The 15,768-nt window shown below is 36.0% G+C and overlaps 1 protein-coding gene across 2 annotated transcripts in view; it reads right to left on the bottom strand.

Moving 5' to 3' along the window:
• LOC115213933 (four-jointed box protein 1) overlaps window positions 1–15,768 on the bottom strand; it is a 131,518-nt gene that overhangs the window by 14,482 nt on the left and 101,268 nt on the right. For both annotated transcript variants that reach the window (XM_029782932.2, XM_036504811.1), the window contains exon 5: window positions 5,062–5,226. In XM_029782932.2, coding sequence (XP_029638792.1) covers window positions 5,062–5,226 — 165 coding nt within the window. The remainder of the gene's footprint in view (window positions 1–5,061; window positions 5,227–15,768) is intronic.

Raw genomic sequence — 15,768 nt, 5'->3', positions numbered from 1 at the left:
TGCCACGATAAGCATACACATACTTACACTCACACATACACACATACTCACACATGCACACACACACACATATATATTCATAAACATTGGGCCTCACTGAGGCAATGACAAGTGACTGAGACCTTTGGAGATATTCTGTGCTTGAAAAGACCCAGCAAGCCAAGTAAGACCATAACAGTGGCCTATACCAGTGCTGTATAACCAGCCCATTTAAGAGTACCCTTCAATCATTGGACAATAAACTACGCTTGTGAAGACCCGTTGAGGCAAGTGAAATCATTGTCGGGGCCGATAACTACCGCCTGATTGGCACCCGTGCCAGTGGAACGTTTAAAGCACCATTTGAGTGTGATCGTTGCCAGGGCTGCTGACTGGCTCCCGTGCCGATGGCATGTAAAAGACACCATTGAAGCATGGTTGTTGCTAGTACTGCCTGACTAGTCTTCGTGCAGGTGGTACGTAAAAGCACCCACTACATTCTTGGAGTGGTTGGTGTTAGGAAGGGCATCCAGATCAGATTGGAGCCTGGTGCAGCCTTCTGGCTTGCCAACCCTCAGTCAAACCGTCCAACCCATACCAGCATGGAAAGTGAACATTAAACGACTATGACATATATATATATATATATATATATATATATACATACACACATACACATTATACACATACACACACACAAACACATATATTCATTCACATTATACACACATACATATATACATGACAGGCTTCTTTCAACTTCCATATACCAAATCCACCCTCAAGAAGACACTTGCCCAAGGTGCTACACTGGGATTGAACCCAGAGCCATGTGGCTGGAAGGCAAATTTCTCACCACACAACCTCACCGTTGCACCTTTATATTCTGATATTTTCAGTATCTCAAAAAACTTTCTGAACAAGCTTGCATCATCCTCAACTATCATCCTTTAATTTCATCACCAACTATACTAAAATTGATTTTTTTTTTTACCTGGGTTTCTGTTGTCTTCACAACAGACAGGCTCTCAACATGTTCTTCATTCACACTCCTCATTCAACAAACACCAACACAGTCACTTCCAAGCCCTTTTCTTTTCACTATCAGTAAAGCCAAGTACCCCCAGTGTTGTCTCAGACATAATACTCCCTAAGGCAGCGAGCTGACAGAATTGTTAGCATGCTGGATGAAATACTTCGCAGTATTTCACTCGTCGCTACATTTAGAGTTCAAATTCCACAGAGGTCAACATTGCTATTCATCCTTTATGGTGGCAAGCTAGCAGAATCGTTAGCATGCTGGGTGAAATGCTTAGCAGTATTTTGTCTGCTGTTATGTTCTGAGTTCAAATTCCATCAAGGTCGACTTTGCCTTTCATCCTTTCAGGGTCGATAAATTAAGCACCAGTTATGCACTGGAGTCGATTTAATTGACTTAATCCCTTTGTCTGTTCTTGTTTGTCCCCTTTATGTTTAGCCCCTTGTGGGCAATAGAGAAATAAGAAATGTTAGCATGCTAAGCGAAATGCCTAGCAGTATTTTGTCCTCACATTCTGAGTTCAAATTCGACCGCGATCAACTTTGCCTTTCAGGGTTGATAAATTAAGTACCAGCTGCGTACTGGAGTCGATCTAATTGACTGGTCCCTTCCCCCAAAATTTCGGGCTTTGTGCTTAGAGTAGAAAAGACATAATACTCTCTAATGACATCTTAGTGTACTATCGCTCTTCATTTTATAAACACAAAATATTTCACACCTTCTCATCCTCTCATAAAAACATTAAAAAGAACTTCTACTCCCATCCTATCTTTTACAGTTAAAACAAACACAAAGACTCCTGGCATTGTTCCTTCCTTCCTCTCAGCCTTATCCTTTTTATCTTGCTCTATAAGATAATTAATTTGTTTGAATTCCGAAAAAGCACAAGTAGGTAGCAAAGATAAATAAATGACAATCTTACTTTATGAACAAAGAACACATTATCAAATCTATTGAGCAAGAGATTAAGGAAGAGACACAGGGGCTGCCATTGTGGCTTGAGAATAGGATAAGTTAATGTAAATGATAAAGGCTTATCACTATAGTGCACTGAACAAGAACAACAACAACAGCAGCAGCAGCAGTAGTAACAGTAGTAAATGATGATGATGATGGATGGATAGAGGAAAGAGGCATAAAACCTAGTCTAGTGCAGCTCTAGAAAACAGTGTTATTAGGGACAGTTAGGATACAAAGGAAGGCTCTTGGCATCTAAGGTTACTTCTTATAGCCCAATGCTAGGAATTTCTTTTCCAACAGTCTAATCTGTTGTACTTAAATGAAATGATGATAATGATGATGATAATAATAATAATAATAATAATAATAATAATAATAATAATAATAATAATGATGATGATGATGATCATGATGATGATAATACTTATAATACAAGATAATTTTCTTTTACTTTAATAGTAGTCAACATGTAAGAGTCCCAAGTGAAAGACAACTATTAATAGTGAAGCTATTCTGTAGCTGCTACTAAAGGTATGAAAACAAAAGCTGATTTCAGTTGTCTACATCTGCATCTGCTGAAAATAGTAAAGGGTATTCCTTAAAGAATAGTTTAGATATAAAGAGAACAGAACAAAAGAAACACACACATGTGCATGTACATGCGTACACCCACACACACTTTGATGAAGAGGTTGTCATTTAAGTAAAGGGGTTCTGCTAAAGAGCTGACAGAACTAATCTAAACACTACCAGCTGGTACCATCAACTGAGCAAATTACTCCAGTTAAGTATATTTACAACCTATCAAAACTAAAGTAAATACTATTGGTTAGTTTCACTAATACAACTTCATATAAAAACTACCAGCTGTGATATAAGGTAGGCCCTTTATGGTGTAGGCATGGCTAGATGGTTAAGGGGTTTGCTTTGCAACCACATGTCCCTGAGTTTGATTGAACTGCATGGCACCATAGGTAAATATTTTCTGCCATTCATTGATTGGATCAATACATTATGAGTGGATCTTGGTAGACTAAAACTGTGCTGTAGACCATCTTACACACACACACACACTCAAAGAGTCTACTCTATGGAGTGGTTGGTGTTAGGAAGGGTATCTAACCATAAAAACCAAAACAGACACAGAAGTCTGGTGCAGTCTTCTGCCTGGTCAGCTCCTATCAAACCATCTAACCCATGCCAACATGGAATGCAGATGTTAAACAATGATGATATATATATATACATACATACATACATATACAAAATTTGATGCAGATTCTCTACTCAACTTTCTCTGTCATGGTCAGTGTGATGATCATATGCTACACACCTTCCTTCCAAGCACTGCTGTAATCAGCAGATGTGAGCTAGAACATTAAAACTTAATGTACATGCACAGCAGAGTTCAAGGTAAGTCTCTGCCAAGTGGTTTTACTCTCCATGCTTTAACATTGTTACTATAGCAATAGTCTTGATACTTATAGATCAGATCATGTATATATAGACACTTATATAAGTGACAATGCATGAGACTCTTGGCCCTTGAGTCACTCTGTTGCTTCTGCTAAATATTAATAAATACATATATAGGGTGGCCCAAAAGTAGGTTTAGTTATTCAGCTATCGTTTTTGCATTCATATATTAACAGTTTAGATCTTAATTATAAAAAAATATGAAATCATTATTCTCTGCTAATTTAGTTAATTGTAAGATAGAAATTTAAATATAATAAAATGTTTTAAATAAATTTAAAGTGCCTATGTGATAACTGTAAACCTACTTTTGGGCCACCCTGTATATTGCTGTGTGTGGAAGTCAGGCTAACGGTAGAAAGGAAGAAAGGGTAAGAGTAAGAATTGCATTGTCCCTTTCCATTCGACTGAAGATGCTCTCAGTTAAAAGGCATATATATGTGTGCGTGTGTGTGACAGGCTTCTTTCAGTTTCCATATACCAAATCCACAAATAAGGCTTCGGTTGGTCCGATGTTATTGTAGAAGGCACTTGTCCAAGGCGTCACCCAATGGGACTAAACCTGGCACCACGTGGCTGGGAAGCAAGCTACTTCATCACACAGCCACAGTTGTGTTGGCTAATTTTAAAGTTGTTAATTATCAATGTAAACTGGAAGAGTAAAGTTTTGATGAGGAACAAGTGATGCTGTAGTTTAACATTAAACATAAAAAAAAGAATAGGTAAAACTGGGGAATAAAGCAATCTTTCTTCTAATAGGTGGTGAGCTGGCAGAATTGTTAGCATTCTTATCAGCATTTTGTCTGTCTTTATGTTCTGAGTTCAAATTCTGCTGAGGTCGATATTGCCTTTCATCCATTCAGGGTCAATAAAATAAGTACCAGTTGAGCACTGAGATCAATATAATTGATCTATACCCAGCACCGGATTAACCATTAAGCAAAATAAGCACGTGCTTAGGGCATCTAGGGAAGGAGGTAAGTGGTCTACAGCACAAAAGAAATCACTTTAAACTTGCTGAAATAATATTCAGGATGCCTTTATCTCTATTAAGTGGAGATGCAGATGTGTTACCTAAGATTAATTTTGAGGATTTGATCAAAGACTTTGCAATTTAAAAAAGTAGAAGGAAACTTTTCAAATATAAATAAATTGGAAGTTTACAAAAATAAACATCATTTTCCCTCTTACTGTTTTGCTTCATTTTGAAAATAAAAATTTATTTTATGGTTTGTTATTGTTTACATTTTGAATTACATAATCTTTTATGGGGGCACCAAAATCTTTTAAGTGCTTAGGGCCTCGATGGATCTTATTCCGGCCCTGCTTACACCTTCCCCCAAAGTTTGGTAGTCTTGTGCCAAAATTTGAAATCAGTTTGAGTATACATTGGGGCAGTAAGCTGGTAGAATCATTACTGCACCAGGAAAACTGGTTGTGTTTCTTCCTGCATTCAAATGCTACCAGGGCTGAGCATGCTTTTCATCCTTCCAGGGTTGATAAAATAACACCAACTGGGGTCCCTCAAAATTTCTGGCCTTGTACCAAAATTTGAAACCAAAACAAGTAAACATTTGATTAATAAAAAATAATAATGTCAGTCTTACCTATCATAGTTTGCTGTTAGGAAGTCAAAAATAATCATGCTTCCCCATTGAACAATATCTGAGAGAGTAGTTTTATTTAGTTTAGCTTGCTGTAGTTGAGATCCAGTCAAAGGTTTTCCTTGGAGGTATGCTTTGTATATTATTTCTGGCATTTGCACATGAGATCTGTTGAATATGAAAAACAGAAAAAGGAATTATTTAACATAGAAATCAATGTTGTCACCATTATCATTTCATTTAAGATCTATTTTTCTATGCTTGCATGCATCAAACAGAATTTGCTGAGGCAGGTTTTCTGTGACTAGATGTCCCTTCCTGTTGCCAAGTGCCGTTTGTTTCCAAGCAAAGAAATATTTTCCTGTTGCTAGACATATTTCTCTATGGAAAACTGGAAATGATCAACCTCACTCGTTTGAGAATGATGCTTATTTATAATCATCAAGTGAGGTCTACACACAAGTACAAAGACATACATACACACACACACACATACATACATACATACATACACATACATATATTTACATGTATACTTTCCAGAAGTTTATCATTTAGGTATATATGCACATGTCCAGACATGCAACTATATGCATGAGAATACATACATAAAAGAAAACATACAAATCTGCAAATGCATGAACTGAAAATACTGCATGTACACATGCATATTGATGTTGTTGAAATTCCAATGAAGGAGCCTTTGATCTAGGTTAGAAATTGGGTCTTTCTCTATTGGCCAGAAATCTTGAAATTGAAATTATATAATGGCATATGTATGTGTGTGTGTGTGCATATTATATATTTATATAGCGAGAATTCACAAAAAAAAAAAAACCCCGACAAAGACAGGTAGTTTAGATAACAAACAGATATATTAGTTTAACGCTTCGGAAGTGAAAAAGTCTTTCATATATTTATATACATATACATATATTCATATATATATATATATATATATATATATATATATGCACCCTGGTGTTATGCAAATGGCACTCGTGCCAATGGTGTGTGAAAGACCACCCATTACACTCTCAGAGTGGTTGGCATTAAGAAGGGCACCCAGCTGTCTGTCTGTCTATCTGTCTATCTATCTATCTGACTGTCTGTCTGTCTATCTATCTTTCTATTTATCTATCAACCTATCTATTAATCTATCTATCTATCTACCTATCTATTTATCTATGTCTCTATCTATATTTATCTGTCTATCTAACTATCTATCTACCTATCTCTATCTCTGTTTCTGTCTGTCTCTCTCTCTCTCCCCCTCTCTCTTTCTCTATGTATGTATGTGTGTGTATATTTTGTGCTTGTGTTTGTTTCCACCCAAAGCCATAAGACAGATATAAAAATATCATTATTTTTCTTTAAATATTTTCTTGTTTTCCTTCCAACTCTATATCCTCTTCTGCGCCCTCTTTGCTCTCCTTCATTCCTCTTTAAAACCTCCAAATTTACATGTTTCTCATTTTATTTTTTTCTTTACATAAAGACAGCCTTAGTTTATAGTAAGGCAAATTACATTATGGTTCTCTGTTTGTTTTATAAAATCTTGCCAGTTTCACTGGAATCTTGTTAGCTAAATAAATTAAATTGTTAGCTAAATGAATTAAACTTGTTGTTCTTGTAGAAAAGAATAATTTTCTTCATGTAAATATTTGCAAGGCAAAATGTCTGCAACTGTTGCAGTTTTCCAAATTATAGCTGTTAATTTATTTGCTTCTCAGATGTAATATTTTTGTTATTTGTCTCAAAAAAAAAATGGGTCATTGAATGTTTGTCTGCAAAAATATATAATTGTTGTTTGATTTATAAAAAAAAAATCATTGTTGGTATAAAAACAAAAATAGAAATAATTTTAATTTTTTAAGATTATTTACATTTTTACAAAGTTGTGAAAAAATAAGTTTTTAGAACAATGTATTTTTGAAACATATGGTGCTGATGTGGGTGTATGGTTAAGAAGCTTCCTTTCCAACCATGTGGTCTTCGGTTCAGTCCTACTGTGTGATGCCTCCTCCTCCTCCTCCTCCTTCTTCTTCTTCTTCTTCTTCTTCTTCTTCTTCTTCTTCTTCTTCTTCTTCTTCTTCTTCTTCTTCTTCTTCCCGAGAGGGTTGTGAGGGTGGAATGCTCAGTACCTTCTCCATAGGGTCTTGTTGGAAGCAACCATCATCATACCATCCAGTTCAATTCCTAAGCACGACCAGCTGAGACAATGGACATTATCCAACCACCTCATTCTTGGTCAACATATCGGTCTACTACCAATTAGCTCATCTGGAAGAATTCCTCTTGCAATCCTCTCCTGTGACATTCTAATCACATGTCTATAGTACCAGAGCTGTGATCTTTCAATGCATAGAAGAAGCGGCTCAACCTGGAGGAACTCCATGGTCTTCTAGCTACACATCCTGTTGGGCAACAGTATTCCAGAGATCCTTTTGTCAACCAAATTCCATTTACAAAACCCTTTTCACAAAGCATTGGTTAACCTTTGCTTATAGCAGAAGACAACCAATGTACTGAGTAGAGGGACTGAACCTAATACCCTATTGTTTTGAAGCAAACTTTTTAACCATAGGTGCTATCATGCTACCAAGAATTTGGTTATATTCTCAAGAAGATTAGATGTCTTTTAAGAATATTCTTTAACATACAATTTTGACCAAAACTAATTTTTGTAATATTAATGAAGCATTTTATTGGCTCTGGAAGTTTTATAAGTGTTTATGACAACAATATGATTTTAATTAAATTTAATGTATAATAATTTTAATTAAACTGAGTGTATAATGATGATGCCGATAACGATGATGTTGATATAAAAAATATTTAGAAATATTAAATTGAAGTTAATTATTATTCTTAGAAATTAATGACGAAAATAAATTTTAAGAGATAATTACTTGGTGTTGAGGAAATTATTATATTTATTTAAAGTATTTACAGAACCATGATAGCATGTCAACACATGTCTGATAATAAATGTTGTAGAGTGTCGGCAGTGCCGCCATTGAAGGAAGAAGTGATTCAACTTCAGTTGTTGAATTTAGAGATAGAAAGTCTTTTTCATTCCTCTTCCTCACTCTAAACAAACATCTGGCAGTTATATGAACCTCAGCATATTTTGAATACATTATATTCTGATGTTATAAAAATATTGTGATAGTTAGTATGCTTTGAGTTAAAAAAAAATTGCCGCCGGCTGAAAACTAAGAAATTATGGAGCACTAACAGTGAATAAGAGTAGTGAAACATTATCTGAAGAGGGGACTAACAAGTCATGTCATATAAGGGTATAGCTAACATTTTGCAGAGAGCTTTGGGTTAATTTGTAGAGCAATGCTGAAGGATATTCAAAATTGTTATCATAAAGGATATTAGAATATAAACTAATCATCATCTAGATTTAATATTAGATTGAAATCACTTTCAAATTAGAATCTTTAGATATCTTTTACTTTTTATTTGTTTCAGTTATTAGACTGTAGCCATGCTGGGGTACTGCCTTGAAGGGTTTAGTTAAACAAATTCGCCCCAGGACTTATTTCTTTTTTTTTATTTAAATTTGGTTCTTATTCTATCAGGGTTTTTTTGTCAAACCACAGGGTTATGGGATATGAACAAACTAACACTAGTTATCAAATGGTGGTGGGGAGATAAATATTATTTAATAAACACAATCTATATTTTTATGTACTACTATTAGTTTCATGTGCTGAGAGCATGCCAAACTGTGTTTGTGTTAAAAAACACTGTTTGGCATGCTCTCAGCACATGAAACTAATAGTAGCACGTAAACACGTATATTGTGTTTATCATATATATATATATGTATCATCATCATTGTTTAATGTCCGTTTTCTATGCTGGCATGGATTGGGCCACTTGATTGAGGACTGACAAGCCAGTAGGCTGCATTGGCATCGACCAAGTTTGAATGGTGCTTTTTACATGCCACCAGCACAGGAGGAAGTCGGGGGGGGGGTGCACTGGCATCGACCAAATTCGAATCGACCCATGCTTGAATGGTGCTTATTAAATGCTACAAGCACAAGTGCCACTCAGGCAGCACTGGCATCAGCCACAACTACAATTTCTATTTTGATTTTGATTTTTAATTTTTGATTTTTGATTTTACTTGACTCAATAGGTCTTCTCAAGCACAGCATATCACCCGATGATTCAAGAGTCCTGGTTATGTTTTCACTGGTGTTGGCCATGGCTGTGATCTCACGGTACTTGCCAGGTCTTCTCAATCTTAGCATATCTCCAAAGGTTTCAATCTCTTGTCATTTCCTTTGTGAGACCCAACGTAAGAAGGTTGTGCTTCACCACCTCATCCCATGTCTTCCTGGGTCTCCCTCTTCCATGTGTTCTATCCACTGTTAGGCATGACCATACCAGCACAGTTGTCTCTCTTGTGCACCTCATCTGATGCTTCTTATGTCCAACATTTGTCTCAGGGTGCTTACACTTTGTCATGTGCACACTGACATTACACATCCAGTGGATCATACTAACTTCATTTCTTTCAAGTCTACACATGTCCTCAACAGTCATGGCCCATGTTTCACTGGCATGCAGCATGGCTGTTTGCATGCATGCATCATAGTCTACTTTTCACTCTGAGTGAGAGGAAGGTCGTTTGTTACCAGCAGAAGTAGGAGCTTTCTGAACTTTGCCCAGGCTATTCTTATTCTAGTGGCAACACTCTCAGAGCACCCCCACCCCCCACCACTACAGACTTGGTCATCTAGGTAGCAGAAGCTATCAACTTCTAGTTTCTCCCCCTGGTATGTGATGGAATCTATTTTCTGTACATCTTTGGTGATTATTGCCCCTGTGCATCTGCCACACACAAAAACTATCTTCCCGATTAACCTTCCTTTGATATTGCTGCACCTCTTATGTGTCCATAGCTTACACTGGGTACACCTTATAGAGTTTCTACCTATGCCTTTTCTACAGATCGAGCAGGATCATCTACCTGAAGTGGTTTGTGATTTGTTTGCCTTCCTACTTACTAAGACTTTGGTTTTTGCTAGGTTGACTCTAAGGCCCTTTGATTCTAGACCTTGCTTCCACACCTGAAACTTCATCTCTAGTTCTAGTAGTGACTCAGCTATCAGTGCAAGGTCATCAGCATAGAGGAGCTCCTTGGGGCAGCCTGTCTTGAATTCCTCTGTTATTGCCTGGAGGACTATGATGAAGAAGAGGAGGCTGAGGACTGATCCTTAGTGAACCTCTACTTCTACCTGGAATTCTTCACTATACTCATTGCCAACACTCACCTTACTGACAGCATCCTTGTACAATTCTTACCAACCACTCGTCTATGCCTAAGACAAACAAATACATATACACACATACATATATATGTATATATGTGTGTGTGTATGTTGACAGGTGTCGATCTGTTCAACTAAACTCTTCAACCCTTTTGATACCAACCTGGCTGAAACCACCTCTGGCTCTGAAGTTCAAATGTCCTGTTTGCGTAAGTTTTGAATTAAAATCTTCCACCAAGCCTTAGTCACAATTTATGTTCCTAACACTAGCTTAATGATAACTAAGTTATTTTACTAAATTCTTTGTTATATTTAAAATAATTGAAAGAAACACAAAATCACAAAATAAATATAGTAACGAAAGGGTTAAGATGATGCCCCAGCATGGCTGTGCAGTCCAATGACTGAGAAAAGTAAAAGATAATGACATAAATATCATACAGTAGGGCTACTGCTAACTGGGACTCCTAATGCTCCCTTATAATGTTTCAAAATGACTGTTAGAAAGGTCGAACCATTTGATTATCTGTCAAAAGCAAAATTTGCATAATTTATTCACATTTTATTTATTGAGACATGGAAAAATGTTAATTTAGTTTTTAAAATGTCAAGATAAGGTTTAGAGGTCCCAAGGAAATTTTGAGAAATAACTTGTTTAAAACCATTTTCGTCTATATTTCTGGTAGCACAGATAATATGGTATTTGCAAATTTAAACATTTACATACTGTTACAACAGTTACAAACCTTTTATGTGTTAACCATTCATCTGTGGAAATGGGTTGTTAGATAGGAATATCAAAGTTGAATTACAAGAAGAGATACAGTGGTTGTTGTAAAATTTGAATTTGTAATCAGGGAGACGATAAATAACTTGGCTTATTAATTCTTCAAATTGTTAAAAAAAAAATCTCCAGAGAAACATTTTTCTTCATTTTTGAGATGAAATTATATTTGAAGCAATGGTGGTTACTCAAAACCAAATCTTTATTTTTTATCTTTTACTTATTTCATCATTTGACTGTGGCCATGCTGGGATTTTGCCCTCAATACTTATTTTTCTCTTTTTAAGCCTGATACCCTTTCTACAGTTCTCTTTTTTTTTTAACTGCTAACTTACAGGGACATAAACAATCTTGTACATGTGTGTGTGTGTATGTATATACACAAACACACACACACATCATCATCATCATCATCATCATTGTTTAATACCTGTTTTCCATGCTGGCATGGGTTGGACGGTTTGACTGAGGTCTGGAGAGCCAGCGGCTGCACCAGGCTCCAATCTGATCTGACAACGTTTCTACAGCTGGATGCCCTTCCTAACGCCAACCACTCCAAGAGTGTAGTGGGTACTTTTTACATGCCACCAGCATGGGAGCCATATATATATATCATAATAAAGGGTAAAAATCACTAATGATTTTACCAAGGGGTCAGTGTGGAAATAAAAACCTTATAGGTGAATTTTACAAGTATTATAATAATTATATACATAATTATGATAAGTGTTTGGCTGCAGAGTTATTTTGATATATTACACGTGGCTGAAAAGAAAGATGGGAATTCTACTTTACTGTATATTTTTATGATTGTGTATATATATATATTGCTGTATGAAGTTGCTGCTCATATACATATGTGTAGATACTCGGGAATTTATGCTATAGAGTAACGTTGCTGAAGATAGCAGTAGGTATAATTTTTTTTACCTTAAGCTTGAAATGGGATCTTGTACACATTTATCCAAAAGTTTAATTGATTATCTTTCCTTTGCTTGACTAAAGCCCGTGTTTTATTGTTTGGAGTTTTTAAGGTGGTATTAGTGTCTTTTGGCATCTATTTCTAGTGTGTGGAGAGGCTTATAGCCAATCCTTTGTTATAATTATATTTACAATTATTATGGGGAGAATTCACAAAAAAACAAAAGACAAAGACAGGTGGTGTAGACAACAAAGTTATATTAGTATAACGCTCGGGAAGTGAAAACGTCTTTAATGTTTCAAGCCTACACTCTTCCACAGAAAGGAGCACAGAAAGAAACAAGGAGAGAAAATAAAGAATATGTGTATATAATTATTATAATATTTATATATATATATGACAAGCTTCCACACAGTTTCTGGTCACAAAATATTGGTCAGCCTGGAGCTATAATAAAAGACACTTGTTCAAAGTGGCATGCAGTGGGACTGAACTCAAGACCACATGGGTGGGAAGCAAGCTTCTTAACCACACAGTCATGCCTGTGTTTGATATTTATAATTTTCTTAAGTTATTCTTAACAACAGACATACAAACAAATGTTACTTAATCCCATTGAGACCAATATTTTAACATGTTCCAGATAAAATTTACGTTTTTAATCTCAACTTAAGCTCATTCAAATACAAGTTTGAGAAGTTTTGTTTTAGATTTGGATTTTCAAACTACTGTTAAACATGAGTTTAACATAAAAATGTAGCAATATTAAAACTTATAAAAAACAAATAACGAAGATAAGCAACGGAGTGACAAGTAAAAGCATGTTGGAATAAATATTGTCTCCAGATGTAGGAATGTATATGTCATTTTTCTAGTAAAACAGTTGCAAAATTATTTTGGTGCTGGCATAGTTGTGTGGTTAAGAAGTTTGGTTTGTAACCATGTGGTTTCAGGTTTAATCCCACTGAACAATACTTTGGACAAGTGTCTTTTACTATAGCATTAAGGATAATCAATACCTTATGATGGAAACTGTGTTGAAGCCTATTATGTTTACATACATGCATATATATATGAGTATAAACACATATATGTATTTATGTGATACTTTTAGTTTCATGTGCTGGGAGCATGCCAGACAGTGTTTTTTTTTAACACAAACACAGTTTGGCATGCTCTCAGCACATGAAACTAATAGTAGCACATGAAAAACATAGATTGTGCTTATTAAATAATTCTTATCTCTCACCAAATGGATTACTTTTTTTATTTAGCTTACCATAATGGAACAATATGCTATATATATATATATATAGGAGGCAAAGTGGCTGAGTTCCTTTTGAGTTTTGGGCCTCATAGAAGCAATGACCAAGACCTTTGGCATTATGTTGTGCTTGAGAAGAAGACCCATCAAGCCAAGCAAAATCACAGTTGTAGCAGATACTTGTATCATGCAAATTGACACCCCTGCTGGAGGCACTTAAATGCATCCTGGTGTCATGCAAATGGCACCCATGACGGTGGCATGTAAAAGCACCCATTACACTCTCAGAATGGTTGGCATTAGGAAGCCAAAGAAAACCATGCCAAATCAGACTGGAGTCTGCTGTAGCTTTCCAGCAAGCCAGCCCAGTCAAACCATCCAACCCATGCCAGCATGGACAACAAACATTAAATGATGATGATGATGATGATATATGAAACAGCAGTGCCCCATCAAGGCCACTACTGAAACTAATAAAAGAAAAAATATGTCTATCTGCGTGTGTCTTTGTATGTGTATTTGTCACCACACCACCACCACCAACACCACCACTGCTTGACAACTGGTATTGGTTTGTTTATGTTTCTGGCAAAAAAAAAAAGTCACAATCAGTGGGGTTGATTTGTTTGACTAAAATTCTTCAAGGTAGTGTCATGCTATGGTAGCAATCCACCGACTGAAACTAGTAAAAAAAACAAAAAAATATGAAATCAAATATAAGGAACAGTATCTTAAGACAGTACCTCATACTGTGAAAGATAATGAAGTACCTTGTGTGAACAATTGTTTAAGGTCACGCATAATAGAATCTTGAAATAGGATTAGAATTAATTGTGTGTTTGATGAGGAATGTTCAGTTTGCTTTGTAAATATTTAGGGGTCTATTCTCTTTATTTACATGGTGTGGTTGGGGGTTGGGGGTGGAAGTGATTGAAGGGGCTGTTAATGATTGTAACTTTTTTTATATCAGAAGTGTCACATGGTGCATTCTGTGATATATTCAAACCCTTCCTTTCGATGGAAGATGGCTTTACAAGATTACTGTCTTGTCATGTATGATGTGTTTCAGAAATAATTCTAAATCTGGTAGGTCTCATTCCCCTCCTATGTCTTACCACAACCGATTTCTTCTGGAGAGAGAGAGAGTGTGTGTGAATGAAAAAGATACTACTACTACCACCACCACCACCACCACCACCACTACTACTACTACTTATAATAATAATAATAATAATTACCCCAATGTCACTTTGATGGCATGCACTGCTCTCTCAATAATAATAATAATAAAGCTTTCTGCTATAGGCACAAGGCCTGAAATTTGGTAAGGGTTTAGTCAATTGGATTGACTGCCAGTGTTCAACTAGCATTTAATTTATTGACCCAAAAAGGATGTAAAGTAAAGTTAACCTCAGTAGAAATTGAACGTGGAAGAAATGGCAATAAGCATTTTGTCCAGCATACTAACGTTTCTGCCAACTCACCACCTTAATAGTAATAATAATAATAATAATAATAATTATAATGATGATAATAATTGTGTAGGATGAAAGATTGCAAAGATAAAGTACTGTACAAACAATTGAAAACAAATGAAACTGAAAATAGATGGGTAAAGAAAAGAATGCATGGACAATTTCGTAGGGATGTTGAAGATAAGACAGGCAGAGAAAAAAGATGGCTGTGGATGACTAAAAGTCATTTATAACCAGAACCGGAGGCTCTAATCTGTGCTGCCCAAGAGCAAGCACTAAGAACAAACTACATAAAATACCGAATAGATAACACATCAGAAAGTGAGAAGTGCAAAATCTGTGGATGAAATGGTGAAACCATATGGCATATTACCAGCCAATGTACGTCACTAGCCCAGAAGGAATATAAGAGATGCCATGATAATATAGCCTGGCTTGTCCATTGGACACTTTGCAAAAGCGTGGTCTTGACAGAGAAATAACCCAAAGGTATCATCGAAAATGATAATGCAAAGTTCCTGTGGGATTTTATGATTCAACGCGACCATGAGATAGAGAATAAGAAGCCGGACATAGTCTTAATTGAGAAAGAAAGCAAATTATGCTGGATCATAGATATAGCATGCCCAGCTGACAACAAGCTATGTGATAAGGAAGAAAGAAAAGTCGATAGGTATGACAGGTTAGCTTGGGAAGTTAAGCAGTTGTGATCAATGAAAAAGGTGGTAGTGGTACCAATAATTGTCAGAGCTCTGGGAAAAATCTCAAGAAGTACATGGAACAAATAGGGGCTACAATAAGGGTGGAGCACTTGCAGAAAACAGCACTACTTGGAACCGCTCAAATACTCTGGAAGGTGCTTGAAAAATAAGAGGTGTTATCATAGTTCACTGGCAGTGAGCAGCTGACACTGTAGTACATTTCCAGCGTTAGAAGCTGTGCAAAGGCAATGATAATAATAATAATAA

Source organism: Octopus sinensis, linkage group LG7, assembly GCF_006345805.1.
Source record: "Octopus sinensis linkage group LG7, ASM634580v1, whole genome shotgun sequence".
NCBI lineage: Eukaryota > Metazoa > Mollusca > Cephalopoda > Octopoda > Octopodidae > Octopus > Octopus sinensis.
The sequence above is the reverse complement of the archived record's forward strand: the minus strand, read 5'-3'. Positions and strand labels throughout refer to the sequence as shown.